Raw genomic sequence first — 21,108 nt, 5'->3', positions numbered from 1 at the left:
TACCTCTTCCGTTTATTCCGCATCGGTCCTCTCTTCCTATTATTTAACAGAACGTTATTATTTTGCAATGTTCCATCTTGCAAAGAAGAAATTCTTTGCAATTCTTGGTAAAGAACCCAATCGATTATCGTACAAGCGTCATGAGAAATGCCTCTGATGATACCTCCAGATACCTTTACTCCACCTTTGGGACCATTTTTTGACGTACATCATGATCATAGATCGTAAAGTCTGCACGTATCGTGCAAATGGATCAACTTGTTGGCCCGCCAGTGTTTTATTATTAGTTTTTCCCGATGACAACTATTCAGCGTAGAATTCTCGTAACTCCGATGACCCCCGTATCATCGAGATGAATGCCACGGGTTATCGTCTACGTGTTTATATATAATTCTCCACTTCTCATTTCAATCGAGAAACAAGGCGGAAGTTACTGGGACGAAATTATTATACACGTTCCGCGGTTTCACGTAATTTCGTGATTTTTAGTAAAGAAAGTCGAGCGAGTCAACTTTTGTCTGCTGAAACGAATATTGCGCTTCTCGGAATATATATCGAATGGAATTCGTAAAACATATTAAATCGAGATTTGTGCGATATACATACATTTCGCATCGCGACTGCCTTGACGCATCAACTATATCTCAATGTATTATCGTATTATTCACGCATTATGTATGCACATTTATTCATATGTGTTTATGTAAACTAACCGTGCCGTTCTGCATCATTGATCGTCGCTCATATCAAAAGTCGATTTATTCGATTTCATATGCTGCTGCGTCGATAAGTCGTAAATGCTAAAAAGACACCTCCTGTCCTACTTGACCGACATGATCTCACGTTAAAAATCCGAGGAATTCTCTGTACACTAACGCCCTCTCGGAGAATATTGCAACCGAAAAAAGAAGCTACGACTCGTGACGAGACAAGCGTGGATGGTAATGTGTTATCCATTTTTATTCGCTGCACCAATGTCCGTATATCGCATCGTTCGCATAAAGACGCCATTAACGTTAGTAGAATCGTCTGCGTGAAAAAAAAGGAAGAGAAAAAAGCAGGAAAGATTAATCGATTCAAACTTGGCGCATTACAACGTATCAATATGGCGTATCTGACGAGCCTCTTTACCGACCTCATTTGAAGTTTCAGACTACACTATCTCTAGTTACTTTTCATTCATGGTGAAAAGCATTAATGATGCCGGATGTACGTCATTTCACGCACTCGCGCTTTCTGATTCTCCCCTCTATGATCCACCCAATCCGCGTCGCCGCTCGGGCAGATTCGTGGGCGTTCGTCCGTGTACGGCACCGAGTGCTATGCTCGGCTGAAGGGCGATGGTGGGGGGGGGGAGGAAAGAGCAAAGGAGATCTAACTTTACACGAGTCATCAGCAGTATTCGTTCCCGTGCTCGCGACTTTGGTGGTTCGGTTCGTCGTGATCGAGAGAGTTGGGGGTGAAGCGAATGGTTATCTCCCCGTAACGCGATCACCGTCGCCGTTGTTGCAGTCTCGTTGTCATCGCACCTTCGTGTTTGTCGTAATAGTCGCGTAGTTGCTTCTGTCTCTCTCTCTTCCTCACCCTCCTTATTCCCCCTTCTGCGTGTGTCTCTCTCTCTCTCTCTCTCACCTTTTCTCGATCGCGCGGATTGTGAAACAGTGTGAAACGCGAATCGAGCAGTTCCGCGAAGCGGATACATTTGCGAGTTAGGTGACCGAATGTTCCGCTGAGAATTATGTGGAATACTGACGCAGGATTGGGATCGGTCGCACGTCAAGTCAGCTGACATATTGCGCCCTGCTACACCGCAACAGCCTTCGGTAAGTGTCGCAATCTTATGCGCGCTCTTTACCCCGCGCTCGTTCTACCCCGACCGCCGCGACTATTTTCGGTCGGAATAGCCGTGAGAGGACTCGGACTCTCCTCTCCTCGGCTCGGGTAATACGTAGCTCCGGTCGCGAGCGTGAGCTCCGTTTCACTCGTATGCTCCCGTGCGCGTACGTTCGTCGTGCCTCCGCGATCGGTCGACGCGAGTCGCGGGGTCCCTTGCGCCGTTTCCGCGGCACGCCAACGTCGACAACGTTGAAACGCCGCCGAGAGACGGAAAGACGGACAAAGGAACGACGCAATTCGCGAGCAAGTGCGTATTCAAGGATGGAAGCCATGTCTCCGTCTACCGCCGTGCATCCGTCCCTCTGTGCTCTTTGCATGCGTATGTGCCTAAACCTCTCTTTCTTTCTCGCGTCCCTTTCCTCGCTCACTTTTTGCCTCTCTGTCTCGCTCCTTTTCCTCCTCCTTCTCCTTCTCGTTCTCATCGTCGTCTCTCTTTTTCACTATTGGGCACTGCACGATGCCAGCGCTCCGCGACCAGACTCGGCTAAACGTATACTGGACGTCGTAAATGCCTGTCCGTCCGTTACTCGATTCTTCGAGTGAGTCAACTTTTTGTACGTTTCATCCGTCAGATTTCGTCACGTTTCGTTGAATCGTGATAATTTGACAATCGTCCCGCTAATCGTTTCCTCAAGATTTACGTCTCGATCGTGGCATGCGTTCGATGTTGGCAGTCAAGCGTTGAATGCTAGCGGTCAACGTTGCTTGTTTATTTCTCACGAATCTTTATTCGTCGATATTTAGATATGCGACATGTCGGAGAGAAAGAGAGCAACGGGTTCATATTATGACGCATACTGTGCATTCACGTGTTCAGGCTATTCTCCTCGTGAAACACTCGTCATCGATGTACCTCCTCTTCAGGTGTCCGAAGGTCTCCCTCTCGTCCCGCATTCGTACTTCGTTGTTTACAATCCTCCCTCCGCGATTCGCGAATTTCAGCTGCTTTCGAGAGACGTGAACGGAACTCTCTCGCCGCGTATTTCCCAATGTAGCGCGCAACGTGTGCCTCTCCCGCCGTGTCTTATCAAGAATAATTTCTCGTATCTATCGCGGCACTTCCTCCTCTACGCGTTTTTACCTCATCGCTCGCTCTGGCGCCAGTCATTCGCGTCTACGTCGTCGATTCCGAAGGGGACAGTCGTCAGGTGCACGATTGTCCCGAGTTCTTTTTTCAACTTGTTATTTCGTATTTCGTATTTAACTCACTTTTACAATTGGCCATATCGAACCTGAAAGGGATCGGGTGCCATTAAACACTAAGAAGAAGAAGAAGCGTCTACGTCGTCATTCCATGCACTTCTCCAGTCCAAAAATTCGAAGCTCGTGAATTTGCGAAAATGTAATGTATCGAGCTTTAATCTGCTTAACGAACCAATTATGAGACTGAAGAGTTAATTGTTTCTACCATCGGTGTATACTTGTGCGTACTTGAATGCAAAACCATGTGACGTATCGCTTCATCTTTTTAATCGGTCACGTCACGTAAATAAAAATATATTACGCGAGTAACGCGTCTATACCAATCACCTTTTTTCCTTTTCGTTAACATTTTCAAGTCGTAACGTTCTCAAAATTTTTTTACCTGACTCTTACCCAAGTTGAGTTAGCCTGTTCCAAGATTGTACCCTATACGTCCGTATTATCTCTCGGCAAATTATTTCACATTAAAATTTATGTTAGACAATGTTGGTATAGCAAGTGGAGTGGAGATAAAACATAAAACCTACTCTTCCCCGTTGCTTTCAATCGAATTTTTCTCAACCTCTCTAAAAAGAGATACAATCTTTCATCCAAGATATTTCAATACATTGATAATTAATAATGAAAATTTCTGAATTTGTGAATTGCTGTATGCTGTAATGTAATACAATACTTTAATGAGTCATGAAATAAGATTGATTTTGCCATCTTGCCATCCCTTTAAACTTGGAACATCCTGTTTGAGTCGCTGTATTTTTGACACGCTTGATTAGAAGACTCACTGGACGAGTTTACTAAATGCTCCTCTTTCTCTTATTGCGTGCTTGTTTCTGGACGCATCTTTATATTGCCGTTAACGTTAATCCTTCCTTTTTTCTTCTTTTTTTTCTTCCAGTCGTAACGGATCGTCACGAGCGATAATGAATTCCGTCTCCTTTCCCCGTATGCTTCCTATTAGTATCTACAAGCGAATATGTTGTACATTGCCGTTTATGATCCGAGTTGCCTCACCATGTGCGCTCCTCTCAACCTAACCTATCTGCATGACCGTTGTAAATTGAAACCTGTCTACTTTGTCCCTTTACACGTATTTGTTATCTTGTTTTCGTTTTCTTGCTCGTATACAAAGAGATTTGTTCCGGATGACGGCAAATGTGTCTTTAAGCGTCCTTTTCCTTCCTTTTTTATTCCACGCGTCCTCCGAGTTGTCAAGCTTCGTCTGCCGTAAGAGTCGGATTGTACAAAATTAATTGTGCATTAATTGTAATCTAGACAATGTCGGTAAAACCGATCAGTTACTTCGTAACGTATCAGATAACGCGTACTATAAAATATCGTTACGTCATAAAATGGGCAATCGATATATGTCATCAATACGTAAATTGATACTTTGGCATTTAATTAATAGAATTGTCAGCACTCAAGTCCCACTCAGTTTTCAAAAGAACACTCATAACTTTCATTTATTTCTCTTGATTCTTTTAATGGGTTGGATCATTGTTACACCATGCCCCGTTCGTTTCGCGTATTATTTTGATTTCTCATTCTGCCTCTCTCTCTCTCTCTCTCTCGATTTTTACGCGCAGCGGTGGCACTGACGCGTGCGCACGCGGTACACGCGTGCGTGCACAATGCGTTCTGTCGCGCGGCGAACGCAGGGACTCGTCTCTTTCGGACAACGTACTCTCGGTGTTTGCGTGGACGCGCGCGTTGTGTCGCGTGAAAGCTGCGGCGAGGCCGTCGTCGCGATGCACGACGGCTCCGAGAGAACGGCAGCCGCGGGTCGGTCAGCACTGCTGCCAGAGATGCGGAAAGTAGGGATGGTCATTCAAAAAAAAAACCAGCATCGTTTCAGGCAGGAATTATTATTGAGAGAGTAACACCTTCCGATTTTTGATTTTCGTTCGTCAGAGAGGTTCGCGCGAACGTGTCGCTTCCTTGCGCGTCCTTGCTTATCACGGATGCGAACGCGGCGTTATGGCGGCCACGCTCAAGCCGCGAAATGAATATGAATCATCTCCCGATCGGCGTGAGTGCGCGAAAAATATGGGACGCTACACCGCGCGCGCGGGATGCGCGCGCACACGTGCACGCGATATTATTCTCTTCTGTTCCATTGCGTTTCCGCGTCATTCCGCGTGCGCGTCATCTGCGCGAGTGACTATACGCGCGCCTTCTCCGAGATAGATCCCGAATTTTTCGCGCAATTAGTCATTCTCGATCAGACTCTTTCAGAGTTTCACGTACTCTCCATACACGTTAGAGCCGTGTGGTGGGAGTAGGATCATACGACTTTGCGAAGGTCGAACATAAGCGTGCAGCGTTAGCGCCCATTGTGCGAAAGGTCGTTTACTCCGACGAGTAAACAAAGCTCACGAATCTGACGTAGCGACAAGAGTCTTCCGCGCCTTTATTCGCAGCTGATGCAGCTGCGCTATTTTCTTCGCGTTCGCATTTGCGCACTTGCACTCGCACACAAAGTGCAACAAAAGTGCCAATTGGCATCAAACTGTGTTGCTAATCTCAGAGTTCCATCGATACGAGAGTCTTCTCGAATAAACGTTGTAATCGTCCAGGCTTATCGCCACGTCCGAAGGCAGGATCTTGTTTGATTCGTTAAACGAGTTTCGATCGTACGCGCGCTCTTATTCTCCGTTACTTGACGTCATCATCTTTTTATCCCACTGTATTAAAATCGACGTTAAGGTCGCGCACGCTTCGCCACTTCCTGATAAACGCCCGATAGAGTGAAAGCTCGAACAGACGGATTTGTCAAAGGATAATAACGAATACAAATTTATCTCGGGGAAAAACAACAAAGTTTCTCGGCGTGTGACTTTGTCACAAATATAAAGAGACGCGAGAGGTCGATCACGGCTGCGCGAGGTACGTTTCTCACAATGTTGCTGAAATGAGATAATTCGAGGGTAATTTAAGACATTGCATACGCGAAAAAGTGTGCATCTGTCTCGATCGTAATCTCAATCTCTCTACACGACGAGTACACATCGCGCGATCGAAAAGTGGACTTGTCCCGCTTTACAGTCTCGCGACTCGAACGGAGGGACTTTAGCCGGATTTAGCGGGTGAAATTGTCGAGCCGAGATCGTAAAAAAAGATCGCGAAGGAAAGAATCGCTGGAAAATTTGTCCGCGGGGACTCTGGAAATTGGTGGGATGATCGAGAGGAAGTGTGCTGCGTTCTCGATTTATTATTCTCGATTTATCGCCGAGCATCGAGTTAAAGTTCCGTGTGTGGAATCGAAATGCGTTAGTGCGCCGTCGCGTCGTACCGCGTCGCCTCGTGCGGGGTATCGCCGTCGCGTCGTCGCTTACGCGTCCGCCCAAAAGCCAGCGCGCCTGGGCCGATCGCCATCATGAAAACATTCGCCCGTCGTTATCGTTGTTTCTTCTCCGTCCTTGCTCCGCGAATTGAAGCAATATCGAGCGCTCGGTGAGCCGGGGAGTCACGAGTGTACGCAGTCCTGCTTCGGAGCTCTGTTCACGGTCCGTTCACCGTTCGCTGAACAGACGCATGCGACGGGACACGAAGCCAGGACTGGTTTCCGTCGCGTTTCGCGTGCCGCGCGAAGTGCGCCGTGAGAGATTATAATAAAACGAGAACGAGTCACACCACCACGACGGAAGACAGAGACAAGAGCGAACCTCTCGACGGGCCTATTGTGCGCGTAGTGTTGGCGTGTCGCGATAAAGATACGGTGCTGCTGGTACTTAAATGCCTCGCACAAATTTCCGTTCCGTGTTGTGCATCGGTTGCGACACTGCTGCCTGCTGGAAAGTGAGTAACATCGCCGCCCTGCGCGATCACGCCTCTCCCGTTGGGTTATCGCGTGGCGGAACAAAAATCGGATCGCCAAGATGACGTAGGAAAAATTCCTAGGAATTATTTCTCTCCTCCTCTCACTCTCTCCTGACAAATCTCTTTTTCCCTCTCTCCTTTCTGATCTCTTTCTTTCTCTCCCTCCCTCCCTCGCTCTCTCCCTCTTTCTCTCCCCCCTCTCTCTCTCTCTTTCCTTATCTATCGTCCCCGTCAGAGTTTGAAAAGATCGTTTTCCCTTTTTTTCAATGTTGTGTCATTTGGTTAAAAATTCGATTATTGCCCCGACGTGTCCACACACGAGATAGAGAGAGAAAGTACGTTTCAAACCAGAAAATGTTTGTATCTTGATGCTGCACGGCATAAAAAGCACGATATAAGCTATTTTATATGATGTTATCTGGCGCCTCTTACATCGGGACTGAAGATTCAAAAAACCTTTTTTTTTCAATTGTGTTTCCAAGTGGGTTTTATATGAGAGAATGTATGAGGATGCGTAGATTTGTAACATAATTTGTGACATGGCCCTCTCATGAAACAAATTGATGATTCGAGAAATATTTTGTGACTGAATTATTATCACGAGTAAAATTGCGAGTTTCAATTTTGTCATATGCAGTGTTATTTCTCTCTCCCTCTCCCTCTCTCTCCTTGTGAGTGATCTCATATGGCTTGTCATTTCCTTTCTTGATGTATTACAATACATTCAGTGTGTATAAAAGAGCATTCTCTATGCATATACATGGATCACATTGAGAATTAGCCATTTTGGAATACAATGGTAAAAATGTTGGGGCAAATTTAGTGTCTATTTAAATTGGCTGTCGTACAAGTGAAATGTTTCTCACAATAATTAGTGCTTCGCCTTTTATTTCACAGTATTAATTACATGACTTACTTGTGACAGGTGATTACATGGTGACACAAGGTTGTAGAGGAGCAATCGGGAAGAGAGTTGTGGCAAAGGACACCTAGTTATCTTGCACCAAGCTGACTGCGAATTTCCACTGTTTCTCACACATACAACAAACACACACACGTACACGTACACACGCACAGCATACACGAGGCAGTGATCGCAACTAGGATAAAGTTTCCTCGATTAACGACGAGTGACACTGAAAGACAAGAGTTATGGAACGAGAATCCAATCCTATGCAAGCCCTGTGCCGCAGCGGCTGTGGATTCTACGGCTCGCCAGCGACGGATGGGCTTTGTTCTCTCTGCTATAAGGAAAATCTAAAAAAGAAGCAACAACCTCCAGTATCAGCTGCCACCGTACCAACCTCACAAACTGTTCCTAGCAACGCGGGTACGTTGCAAGGCAGTTTTGGTAGCCCAGCAGCTACGGGAACGACAGCTCAACCTACCATTCCTACCATACCTCAATCGACGTCAGATCTGCCCAACCCCAAAGAAGTAAGTGTCTCAGTGTCTTTCTGTAGTTGTTCCGCACAAATGTAATATCTTTGTTCTTTCGATTAATTTGCAGAAGGTAGCGCTTATAAGCTGTGCTGAACCCACAAGGTCGTATACATCAAATTGTTTTTAATCTATAAACTATAATCTTGAGAAGAGTAAGGAAAAAGTATTGAATTTTATTGCAATTTCAAAAACTCCTCTCAATATAATTAACATTTTGAGATATTATTTTTTTCTTCTCTCAAAAAGCAGTTTTCTTTACTCGATGGAGCGTTGAGAGAAACACAGTTACAGTTTATTACAGTTTATTCAAGCTAGAGTAGGTTATGTGCTTCTTGCTGAAACAAATTATCAGCGTGTGCCTCAAGAAGGAAATGATGCAACACGTCTGATTATATCGAAACTGTTACTTTTCATAAATTTATGATAAACATTTATTGTACGATATATCATTTCGTCGCTTTTTATAATATAAGTTTTTATAATATAATATAAATAATGCCACATCGAATTCTCTTAAATCGACTATTCAACTATTTAACTGACATTAAAACGCAATCATATTCCATTAATTATTGAAAATAAGAGAGCATTTGTGTCTTTTGTGTCGCATCCATTATATATCTTTTACCTGTGATGATCGTTTTAATAAATTGTGAAATGATGTGTTTAAAGAGATTACTATTTAAATATATTTCTTTAAATATTATTATTTAAGGAAATTTAAGAAATTACTGCAATGTGAAACAAATATATAGCATAGTTATTTCCATACTGTACTTATGGTGTGTACTATACTTTTGTGTATCAGGTAAACAGAGAAGACCAGGAGAGCGACGTAGGTGTAAGCAGCGCAGTAGCTGAAGGATCATCAGCGAGTAGCGGTGACGTAGATGACTCCTTCGATGGCAAAGAGACTGATAAAGAATCTAAGAAGAAGAAAAATCGTTGTGCCGTATGTCGCAAAAAAGTTGGTTTGACCGGTAAGTGCGCATGCAGACCTATATCCAGTATATATATTTAGGTGTCCACACACACACACACGCGCGCGCGCGCGCGCACACATATATATGTCCATGTTATCACATAGTTTACATACGGTTTAAAAGTCGTCTTCGTGGTTTACAAGTTCCTCTGACAATGATGAATGTTTTCTTTTTTTCAGGTTTCGAGTGCCGTTGTGGAGGACTGTTTTGCGCTGTGCATCGGTACAGTGACAAACACGATTGCAAATTCGATTACAAAGAAATGGGCGCTCAAGAAATTCGGCGCAACAATCCAGTTGTTGTTGGTGAAAAAGTGCAAAAAATTTGAACTATTTAGTGTGTAGTCGTTGGGAAAATGGTTATTATAACTATATAAACAAACAGAATATACAAAAAAAAGCACGAAGAAAACGAGATAAATTATCTGGCAGCTGATTCGCACGTTGAGGGGGTGAAACGAGCGAGCGTGCAAGGCCGAGAGTGCAAGGTAGAACGAGAGAGAGAGAGAGAGCGAATGAATGTGAGAGCGAGTCCGCAAGAAGGGCAGCAAAATGTTGTTTTACAGCTGCCAAGAAAGAGCGTGTGCGAGCGAGAGGGTGGGGCAGGGGGGAGGAGGAAGGGAGAGCGAGAGTGAAAGGAAAAATTGAAAGAAGGAGCGAATATTAGAACAAATAAAAACGAAAGATCGCAAAATAGAATGTGTGTGTGTATGCGTACACGAGTGAATGATTCACACAATTGGATGCCAGTGCCATTGTAAGTTTCAGATTGTCACCTAGCGAGAGAATTTTAATTGAGAATATACCTGGTTACTAACTGCTGCCAGCTTACTACTATTATTACCTATTATTATCATGATAATTACTACGGTTTATAACTATTCTATATTATACGTTTATTAATTTACTTAAATGGAAAATTTAAATGCGAAAGTGTGCAAAGCTCGTTTTACGCGAAGGCAGAGCTCTTGGTGCGGTCAGTCAGTCCAGAAACGTCTCTCTCCAAAAGTTTTGATTTATTCGAGAAATTTTATACATTACACTGTTTCGTTTATATATATATATGAAAGAAAAATAAAAAAAGTAGGGAGAATGTTGCTTTAGGTAATGGCTGACGTTGATGGGTGATCACAATTTTATGTTAATAATTAGTCTAATAATTACTAAGTACATTAGTCTCTATTGATTCATAAATAATGCAATGGAGTATAAGTAGTACTGTGTGTTTATGTCCAATTTCACGTGAATATAACCAGCAATTATTACTCATTAAATATGTTTCAACCTATATCGCAAATAATTATTTACACTATGGCCGCAAATCTAGGTTTTGTTAATGAAACCCTTCTTTAACGGATTTTTCGGTTTCTCTTATGCATATACAAACTTATGGATATACAAACGAATTGTTAATAGTTGAAACCCCCTCGATTAATTGATTAATTTACTCGTTCTTTTTTCCTTTTCATTCTTTTTTTCTTTCTTTCTTTCTTTCCCATTACTTTTGCTTGTTTTGCGAGTTTTGTAGGATAGCTGCGCGAGGTATTCCGGTGCTGCATAGCAGCGCAATAATGTAAGAGTTAAACGATTAATAAAATGTCTAGAGAGGCCGGGCATTATATGTGAACGACGAACAAGACAACAAATATTAGCGATTGTAAAGTGCGAAACTCGAAACCACTGAAGCCGTGCAAACGATAATACCGCACTGATCGATGTTACAATTTCACGTATATACTTTTGGCCGATGTCTCTTCTCCGCGCTCGTAACTCGTGCCGAGCGTATCTTTCTTTTCTTTTCTTTTTTGTTTGTTTTTTCTTTTCTTTTCTCTCTCTCGTCTGTATGTAGATGTACACATTTGTAAAGTTATAGCATGAAAGCGGTGCTATAGCTGTCCAGCTTTGCTGTATTCTTGTAAAACCAAACGTGACGAGAGTGGGGAGGCGGCAAAGTGCCGCGAATCATATGCTCCACGTATATAGGTCAATTCCTGGAGAGCTTTATAAGTTAAATTTGGAAGACAAAGAAACGAACGGAACGGAAAATATATACTGCGACTTGCCGATTTCGTGTAAAGTAAACAAAGTAACGTAGTTGTCTTTTCTTTATCATAATCCTCGGACAAGGCGCTGTTAATTTCGATTGTGCTGCCGTTCTTTTATTCCTTGGTTTTTTGTAATTAAGACTTATTCTGTGTAAAATAGAAGAATATTCGCGTTACTCCCGTTATTCACACCAAGACCTTTTACGTTATTTCGAAGAGATGTATGTGAGACACAGAGGACTCTTATTTTCGATAAATACAAGGCGTTTTGTTGAATGTAATCGCAAGGTTTATCAAGCCGATACTCTTCCTTTAATGATAAAAACGAGAGAAGGAGAAATAAACGGGAAACCACTTGGATCGATTTTCCATATATTTCGCGTGTCATCGTCAAAAGAATTCCATCTAAAAAAGAAAAAGGATTTTATCTGTGTGCGAATGCGCGACGTTGCAAATTTAAATTTTTCGTGGAAACGTGCGAATATGTAACGATACCTAGAAATTAAGACTGTCGAAAAATCTTACTTTTCGATGAAATCGCGATAATAATTCGCTCGAATACCATTCTCCACAATGTTCACGGGACGACTATGCGTTGACTTTATAGACAATATATACAATACATCTTGTCAATCAAGATCATTGTTGCCAATCAATCTGTTATCTTTCTTTCTTTCTTTCTTTTCGACTGCACTTTTAGGAACGCTGACGAGAGAAATCAGAATCGTATATAGGAGAAGAAAACGCGCGTGCACACACAGGCACACACAGATACAACATACACACACCCATACACACACACTCTGATTATCAGTAATATCGATGGAATGGTTGCCTTCAGGCCTTCATCCTATTTTAGGCATAGCATATTTTTCTAACGTGTACCGCAATATCGGAATAATCTTGCCTAGCGAGAGCGACTGAAGAACGACAGGAGGAAAAAAGAATGATTGAAAGAATGAAAGAGAATGACTGAAAGAATGCGTGAAAGCGAGGTGGAGGAGTGTGCGTGCAGGAACGGAAATGACTGAAAGATGTGTGTCTGCTGTGTGATTGTGAATGTGCGAATGATGCGCGAGAAAGAGAGAGAGAGAGAGAGATTGACAAAAAGATTATCGATGATCGTACTCGGCTGACTATATAAGGACGTAACACGATGCTTGTAATTATTACTGATTGATATTAGTACATTTAAGCTATTAAAAAAGTAACATCAACTTTAATATATTATATGATTACAATTACCATCCTTTGAAATGCTTTAGACATTTTAGGTTTTACGTATACGCGAAGCAAAGTGTATGCCTTCTCGAAGACAAGTAAAGCCCTCCCCCCCTCCCCCTCCTGTTTTTCCTCTCCCTCGTACCCTTCACACGCAGTCGTCATCACGTTTTTTCTCTCGTCTTTTCCTCTTCTTCCTAGCGTCTACGAAACTTTTTAAGAAACGATTCTCAAGACCTTTATAATTATAGTGGACTATATTTATATATATTTAAAAAAGATATATCTCTATATATAAATGCATCGCTACCCCCTAATGAAAGCCGGCAATCGTTTTTGTGTGTTCTCTCGACTATACTTTATTATAGAGATATTCAAACTATATGCACCTCTCTCTCTCCGAGTTATATTGTAGCCGTTGTACAAAAGACATTTCCCGGACGTTCGAACGAGGTGCGACTTTATTTTCTCTGTAATGAAAATTGCTGCAATAAACGGTTATCTTTTATCAAGCTGGGCTTGATAATGCCTCATTCCAACCGAAATTTTACCTTTTCGTCGAGCGTAGTCATCAGAGTCGATTATACATTAGATTTCTCGTGATGATGCAATATTTCTTTTATTATTAGACAAGCCTACGAGGATAATATGATCGCATCTCTCTCTCTCTCTCTAAATTTTGAGTTTGCTTAAATTTAATTTTAAGAACGACTAAATGCGATTTGACTGAATCGTCACGTAAATCGTATAATCACATGACTTCCGTATCATGTCAATAACGCGCAAGCGCATTGTTTCGAAAAGAGTCGCTTCAATTTCCCTAGACAAGCTAGTCGACGCACTAGTTACTTTAACAGTAAGTTTTGCGATTTTACACCCTAGAAGGGACACACTGGACACTCATAAATCGTGCGAGAACGCGAGGAAAATCAGGGAAAATGTCATGTGCTCCTCAAACAGAAGCACGTGGTTAACCTCTCATAAGTGGACGAACAAACAAGATTGACGGTAAGTTTATTAACAATCGAATTATTTCATTTTGTCAGAGACAGTACTCTCTAAACTCTGTTATTCCAGATACATCCGTCCCGATGGCTCCGAAAAGACGTTCGTTCCGTGGCGGAAAGAGGAAATTCGATGGACGCAACGCGCGAAGTCAGACCAAGCCGAAAAAAGGCAAGTTTGACCTGAGAAAAGCTTCTTACATCAAAGAGCGCGATGCCAAAAACGAGGCGATTGAGGCTCGCAGAAGAATGATAGAGGAGGAGAAGGTGCATCAGCGACTACGCGAAACCGATAGTTCGGAGGAGGAAGAACTCGATCCCGAATGGGCCTTGTTGTCTACATTTGCTGGCTTCGAAAGGTATTTAAAGCCGATTGTAACTAGTTCAGACAGCGAAAGTGAAACAACGTCCGATACAGAGAATGAAGAAGGAAAGAAGAAAAGGGAGAAAGAAGTAGAAAAAATTAAAGTGGAGAAAGTTGATGAGAGAACAGCCATAGATGAGACCTGTGAAACAGATGGCGAGGAATCTTCCGATCAAAGTGGAAAGGAAGAGACGACAATTAGAAAAGGAAACTATGATGACGATCTCGAGGACGCCGAGACCGCCCAGGAAGATGCTGGTCACTTGAGAGATCCGTTTTCCCTACATTTGCGCAACGACATGGACGACAGATTGTATCGAGCGGTCTCCGCAAGACCGCAAGTTGCGGAGAACGCGACATTGTTGTGGCCCGTACTTGGGAATCTGATGTGTCAGATCCCAAAGCCGGTCGTCGAAGCGAACGACACGTCGACGAGTGTCAGAAAGCTCCTGGACGACGAAGAGAAGCGATACGCCGACTGCGGTAAGACTCCTAGTCCAATTGGAGGCGTCGATTGGAACAAATTGCATGTAAAGTCACAAATACAAAACAATCTAGTTAAAGCTAACAACAACGATGCAAGAGGTAGCGTGGAAAAAGATGCAGCTCTCACTCCCCTTCAGAGAGAACTGTTCTCCGTGATAAACAACTATCAAGATTTGTATTATCCCGAAAGGACATTCTCGAACGCCGATCAGATACGATTCGTGTACTGTCTGCACGTGATAAACCACGTGTTGAAAACGAGGACGAAGATACTGCATCACAATGCGAAATTGGCGAAATCCAATCGCAGTGGCATGGGAGAGGTTCCGGATGAGTACAGGGATCAGGGTTTCGTGAGGCCGAAGGTGCTCATTATCGTGCCGTTCAAGCATTCCTGCTTGAAGATCGTTGAAACGTTCATCTCGATCTTGATCGGGGAAGACAGAGGCGGTGCCGTCATCAACAAGCTACGATTCATGGAAGATTTCACTGGGAACGAACTGGCGATACCCACGAGGAATCCTAAACCAGAGGATTACAGACTGACCTTGCAAGGCAACATCGACGACAAGTTCAAGATAGGCATAGCCGTTACGAAGAAGTCTCTCAAGTTGTACACGAAGTTCTATTCGTCCGACATTATAATCGCCTCGCCGTTGGGCCTCAGGAGGGTAATAGGCGCGGAGGGTGAAGCGGAGAGGGACTACGATTTCCTGTCATGCATCGAACTGCTGATCATGGACCAGGTGGACGTGGTCGCCATGCAAAACTGGGATCATCTGAATCAAGTGCTGGATCACTTGCATCTGCAACCGAAGAGGTCTCACGACATTGAGTATCCCCGTCTGAGGGGTTGGTGCGTGAACGGCTGGAGTAAGTATTACAGGCAGACGTTGATCTTCTCCAGCATCGAGCTGCCGCACATAAACGCGACGTTCACCAGGAGATGCTTCAATTACGCGGGTAGGGTGAAAGTGGCGAATCCAGTTGAGCCGGGCTCGATACGCCAGGTGGTCATCAAGCCTGCCCAGGTGTTCTACAGGTTCGACGCGTCCGATCTCGTCCAGGCTATCGACGCCAGGATGGAATTTTTCCTGAAAGAAGTGCTACCACGCTACAGGGACCCCATCATGAACCACACGTTGATCTACGTGCCGTGTTACTTCGACTTCATATCGCTGCGAAACCGCATGATGAAGGAGGACTTGAGTTTCGTGCAAATCAGCGAGTATACCAAGGACCGGAAGGTCGCCAGGGCGAGGGACACGTTCTTCCACAGCGACGCGCATTTCCTCCTCTACACGGAACGCTGGCACTTTTATCGCAGAACGAGGATAAAGAGTATTCGCCATCTCGTCTTTTATCAACCACCCACTTACCCCCATTTCTACAGCGAAATGTGCAACATGATGCAGAGGGAGTATCAGAATCCACGCGCCGGCTCGGACAGCAACATGTCGGTGAGCGTTCTGTACAACAAGTTTGATGCCTTGGCGCTCGCTCGAATTGTAGGCCAGAACAGAGCCACCAAGATGATAATGTCCGAGGAAAAGATCCACACGATTACGTGTTGAGGCCTGAACGCTGCTTTGCGTGACTTCTCTTTTATTATCGTGTAAATAAGTAACTTAAAAATAATGTAAAAAGTATCCTAAAACTTATTTTTACCCAAGTACTGATATTTATATCGAGAGTAAGGGAATGTAAATTTCATTCAAGACACTGAATTATTCAATAAAAATGTATAGCTGGAAGACTGCACTACTAACTGGTTCCTGATACGTTTCCTTGTATCTGTTTCGTATATCTGAACAGCTTAAAATCGCAAAGTGGCGTAACGCAAATACACGAGATATTTGAGCGTTCGGCATGCGTTCGGTTAACATTGAAACGCGTAGTGTGAATAAAAGCAGACTTGGATGAGAGGTTTCATCGAAAATTATATTTCCCAATCCAAGTGTCCGATTACATGAATAAAAACACGAAATTAGCTTTCGGTTTACAATTCACAACAGAATATGGGTAAACGTGGTTACCTGGTATTTGTTCCATCGTTCTCTCGATTAAAGAAGAAAAAGAAAAGAAAGAAAAAAAAAGAAGAGAACTTTTTTCAGGGGAGAGGCCGAGAATAGCGTGTCTCTAATTTCTACGTCTCAGAGAAAGAATATAATTCGAATTTCTCGTCTGGCAAATTCAGACACGACTTCGAATACCCTCTCTGTCCGCAGAATGGAAGAATCGCCTTCCCTATAGGTATTAATACTCTATTAGCGATTACTAATCTGGCCTTCCTGCAGTCCATCACGTTTGACACGCACACAAGGTGTAGAAAATCGTTTATGTGACGCTTTCGTCATCGTCGTTTGTAATATTAGTGAGATTGTTGCGACGATTCCGCGTCGTCGATATCGACATGAGCTCTACAGACGTTTCCTCGATGTCCGCAGTTTCCGTCAACACTCGCCAAAGGCCTCTCTGTCGCTCCGTGGTCGACGAGTCCATTTCTTCCAGGAGGCGGAGTTTATTGTCCACCTTCGTCGTTGTGGATCTCGCGGTCACCTTTTCAATCTGTGTCTCTGCAAATGGAGAACCATCGAAAATTATTGATGCACAATAATAACAGATTATCCCTAATAATGATTGGCGAATTATCGAAATTCGACCTTTCTGCAGAGTTTCTAAAATTTCTACAGAAAACTTTCGCAACAAGAAATTTTTTATTAAACAACAATGAAATGAAGATCAAACGACAACAAGGTTACAACACAATGTGCGATTTATAAAATTGTGGGATCACGCGTTTCTTCTGAAAGTCGAAACATCTCATTCGCGTGGCGTTCTTGTGCAGACTTTCGGTACGTGTACATTTTCGTAACGTAATGTTCTTACAGTAAGAAAAGGCTCCTTCGACACGGAGCCTTCTAGAGATCGCGTCTTCTCGATGAAGAGATGCGGTTACCGTTAAAAATTGGCGGAGTCGTCGTGGAGTCGGGAGGAAGGTTGACGCACTCCGTCCTGTTTACTCTCATCTTCCTGGCCGCCTGATCCGTGGGATTCCAAACAAAAGTGTAATACAGAGAGAGTAGTATAGCGGCCATACTGACGAATATGACGTACGCGACTACCGTCAACACTCGCACCAGCTTCTGCTTGTGCTTCGGCTCGTAGAGCTTGTCCTTTCGCTCGTCCCCGGCCAAACGAACCTCATTGGGAGCCGGCGGTTTGCTCTCGCGGTTACCCAGGGTACGCCCGATGCTCGCCATCACGTTGTGGGCGCTCATCTTCCGCGGCAATTGCATCCTTCTGATTTCTGCGAGAAGTCACGCCAAGTCGACCAACGGAACGTTCATCGCACCCACAGTAATTTAATTTAAACAAGGCGTCCTTTTTGATCACATCACCACGATGAGAGACGGTCTACCGGCGATGCGACAGGGCGTGCCACAGCGAGACTCCGTCCGAATCTCCAAAGTTCCATAAGCTTGGTGGAATCGACGGAACTCTCGAGGCCTCTCGTCGTCGCTATTTCTCAGCTGGCTATTTCCGTGCGCCGACTCCCGTGAATATGGTCTCGCCGTATGTCACGAACGCGAAAAAATACCACTCGGATGTATGCACGAGAAAGCAGCAGCCAGTGCGCAAGCTCCAGAGCCTTGACCCGCCGGGAGCTTTCCGCCCCTCGTGCCAGCCAGCGAGCTGGTTGATAAACTCGTCAGAGGATACGAGGCTTTACATCTGCGGAAAAGTCTCGTAAAACTGCAACTTTACAGAATTTTTCGGAATCGCCAACATTTCTGCTACGCACGTGTGTTCTCAAGCGAATCTCTTATACTGCATCACAGAGAAAAATCGTCTTGCTAAATAAGCCATTATGATAGTTAATCAGTGGGGCATGATTTTCCGAGTACAAATGTAAATGAAGGTTTAGCTAAGCCAATATGGAATATTTGATCGGTAAAATATGACGCGACGAAACGCGATGAAATGTAAGTTGAATGGAAACGGTAAGGCGCGTTAAATTGCTAAGCAATTTCGTCTCAAGCATAGATCGACGCAACTTTGTCGCTTTACTTGTCCTATAAAAGAAGGCGCGCCTTTGTTTTAGTTGAAACGTAACCCCTCGATCTTCTCTTCTGCAAACAAGGCGCACTATTCCTCAGTGTAAGTTTCGTATGACCGAGAAGGCACTCGCGCGATTCTTTAGAGCGACTGAAAAGCTTCTGGAAAATTATGCTCAAATATAGTTTTATGAATTTTTTCCTATTTGTATCTCATGATGAACAACTTTTCTGCGTATGATAAGTTTTTATCGTCAATTCAGACTGTGATATGTCAAGGAGATATATCAATATTCTCAGCTTCTTTGGTATAATGTAACGTAGAAGAAGCCGTATAATAGATCGACTGACCCTGTTTCACTAATTATGTTTCAGGCGACAGCCTGAATAATCATCGTTTGATGCATCGACTATTTCTAAGGTTTTAATTATTGCTCTCCACCTCTGTCGTGTCTATCGAGAATACTTTTGTCCTTGTCCTCTCTCTCTCTCTCTTTCTCTTAAGTCGACATATAAATGCGCGCGCGCGCGCACACACACACACACACGTACGTGTGTGTGTGTGTGTGTGTAAGTTTGCTTAAATATCCTTTCTAAATAAGAACGTACACACACGCACGACAGAACAGTGAGCGTGAGAACATCTGTTCATGAAAGCACAATTTAAAGAGCACGACTGTGCCAATTTGAAAAATTAGGTGCGCACTTTACATACGGTACATGTGCTTGCGGCTAATTTAAGCGAAATTGTACAGACGTTGCTAGAATGAAACTCGACTCGTTTACTTTGCGATTCGTGTACATGCAGAAACATCACGATTATTCTTATTTGCCGGTGCCAAAGGAAAATGGCAAATGACGCAACAAGCCATTGTATAATGCACACGTGCACGTTCCAAGCAGGAAAACGAACCGTATTTATCCTTTAGTGCCTTAACAAAAGCTGGCAAATCACACAGAAATTCGCGCGACAGAATCTCTCGCTAGATTCTCTCACCTTTCACATTTCTCGTGGTGTACAACGCTGGTTTTACGACGATCGGGTAATTTGGCAGTTGATGCTCGAATTCTGGGTCCTCGATCACATCCGAGTCAGCTGTTAACTCGACCGATACGTGACTGCGCTTGTTCCGATTGTTTGACGGACTCTCGTTGTTGTTGCTGGAATAATTTAGCTTGAGGCCATTAACATTGGCATTTCCAGACGGAATTTCTGCGTTGTTACCAACTGGCGCAGTTAACTGCCGGTTATTAACGTTGGTCTCATTCCGTTTTGTTGATTCTCGACGGAAAGTATGAAGCTTGGAGAATCGTTGGGCACTGACCTTTCTCTCGCAATTTGCACGCGTCGTTCCGCGATCGATCGTAATCGGCGTTGAATACCGATCGGCATCAGGAACGGATTTTCCGTCGAAATAATTCTGGTTTGTTTTAGTTCCAGGAATAGTCGCTGACTTCGAGGCTGCGGATGTGTTCTCAACGTCTAACGTGTTTATAGGACCCGTGAATTCTGACGGTGGATCCGTATTACCGCTCAGAGTCTTCTCTCGGGCAAGGTTTCCGCGCGACTCGTGTCGCGAGATCGAGCGTCTTGCGTAATCCGTTTTCTTCGTCGAGTTAAGGACTCGTTTCACTTCGACCAACGAGTCGTCGGACGTGCTTGCTGCCACTTGGTGCGACGAGTTTCGCTTTTGTGCGCGCAAAACTTCCACGAGCGACTGCCTGAGGTTGAGCAACATCGTGTTCAATTTTGCCTGTTTCTCGAGGCTGATTCCGGTTGATTCTGGTTGACGCTGCGTCAAGTCGATGTCTTGTGTCATGCGACCGAGAAGGGATTTGGAGGTGTGCTTCAGTTGACTTTCGAGGGGGAAGGCAGAGGTTTCCTTCTCCTTCAGATTTGGCATTTCCGGGGATGACGCAGCTGCAATCAAAAACTGCACTTGCGGCTTCGCTCTTATGAGCCTTGGATTCGGCGGCTCCCACAGGAATATGTAGTAGGCGCTCAAGAGAATACCTACGAAGCTCACCGAGAACAGATAAGCCATTACGGTGACCACGCGGATTATCTTTCTCGGACCGCGATTATCGTACACGTCCGCATTTGGATCCTTGGCTGGCACATCCGGCCCGGAAGTATCTTGCGGTCCCCCCTCGCCGCTGCTACTGTTTTCCTTACTCATTTCGACTCGTGTTTCGTCGCAGTGCGCTCGAGTTTCTCCGATAAATCAACGTGACAGATTTCAGGCTTTTCTCACTCCCTCAAGAGTTTCCTCAGTAAGTACGCGTTCTCTCGCATAGCGAAGGAAACACCTTCCTTCTCACGTTCTTCATCGCGATGAAATTCTTTTTCAAATTTTTATATTCCCATGGTGAATTGCTTTTGTCAACTGCTACTCATAATTATATTTGATTTCATATTTCAAACGAGAGAGACGGAGAGAGAGAGAGAGAGAGAAAAAAAGAAAGAGATAGAGAACACAAATTTGTTATTCGTTTGCGTTAAAGTTCTTCTCGTGTGCGACTCAATCCTTCGTTGTTTCGAGTACCCTCAATATGCTCAAAAACGAGGAACACGATTGACCACCGA

General features: G+C 44.0%; 3 protein-coding genes across 7 annotated transcripts; 2 read left to right on the top strand and 1 right to left on the bottom strand.

The window, feature by feature from the left end:
* The first annotated feature begins 1,319 nt into the window (after window positions 1-1,319).
* LOC105274547 (AN1-type zinc finger protein 5) lies at window positions 1,320-12,611 on the top strand. Of its 5 annotated transcripts, none has more exons than XM_011330777.3 (5): window positions 1,320-1,823; window positions 7,844-8,355; window positions 8,429-8,431; window positions 9,170-9,341; window positions 9,524-12,611. In XM_011330777.3, exons 2-5 carry the CDS (start codon window positions 8,071-8,073, stop codon window positions 9,670-9,672), a joined length of 609 nt encoding a protein of 202 aa, XP_011329079.1. In that variant the 5' UTR covers window positions 1,320-1,823; window positions 7,844-8,070; the 3' UTR covers window positions 9,673-12,611. The 5 variants fall into 5 exon arrangements, with proteins under 5 accessions (XP_011329079.1, XP_011329083.1, XP_011329081.1 ...); XM_011330779.3 differs by lacking the exon at window positions 1,320-1,823 and adding an exon at window positions 1,869-2,143; XM_011330778.3 differs by lacking the exon at window positions 1,320-1,823 and adding an exon at window positions 6,425-6,897.
* Window positions 12,612-13,204: 593 nt separating this feature from the next.
* LOC105274548 (digestive organ expansion factor homolog) lies at window positions 13,205-16,217 on the top strand. Its single transcript, XM_011330783.3, has 2 exons — window positions 13,205-13,617; window positions 13,687-16,217. The coding sequence occupies exon 2, from the start codon at window positions 13,701-13,703 to the stop codon at window positions 16,035-16,037; it is 2,337 nt and encodes a 778-aa protein (XP_011329085.2). The 5' UTR covers window positions 13,205-13,617; window positions 13,687-13,700; the 3' UTR covers window positions 16,038-16,217.
* Window positions 16,218-16,385: 168 nt separating this feature from the next.
* Window positions 16,386-20,781, bottom strand: LOC105274549. The gene is made up of 2 exons (XM_011330784.3): window positions 19,519-20,781; window positions 16,386-17,039 (listed from the first exon to the last, which is right to left on the bottom strand). The coding sequence occupies exons 1-2, from the start codon at window positions 20,699-20,701 to the stop codon at window positions 16,801-16,803; spliced, it is 1,422 nt and encodes a 473-aa protein (XP_011329086.1). The 5' UTR covers window positions 20,702-20,781; the 3' UTR covers window positions 16,386-16,800.
* Window positions 20,782-21,108: the final 327 nt, after the last annotated feature.

This window comes from Ooceraea biroi, chromosome 11 (assembly GCF_003672135.1).
Source record: "Ooceraea biroi isolate clonal line C1 chromosome 11, Obir_v5.4, whole genome shotgun sequence".
Classification (NCBI taxonomy): domain Eukaryota; kingdom Metazoa; phylum Arthropoda; class Insecta; order Hymenoptera; family Formicidae; genus Ooceraea; species Ooceraea biroi.
The sequence above is the reverse complement of the archived record's forward strand: the minus strand, read 5'-3'. Positions and strand labels throughout refer to the sequence as shown.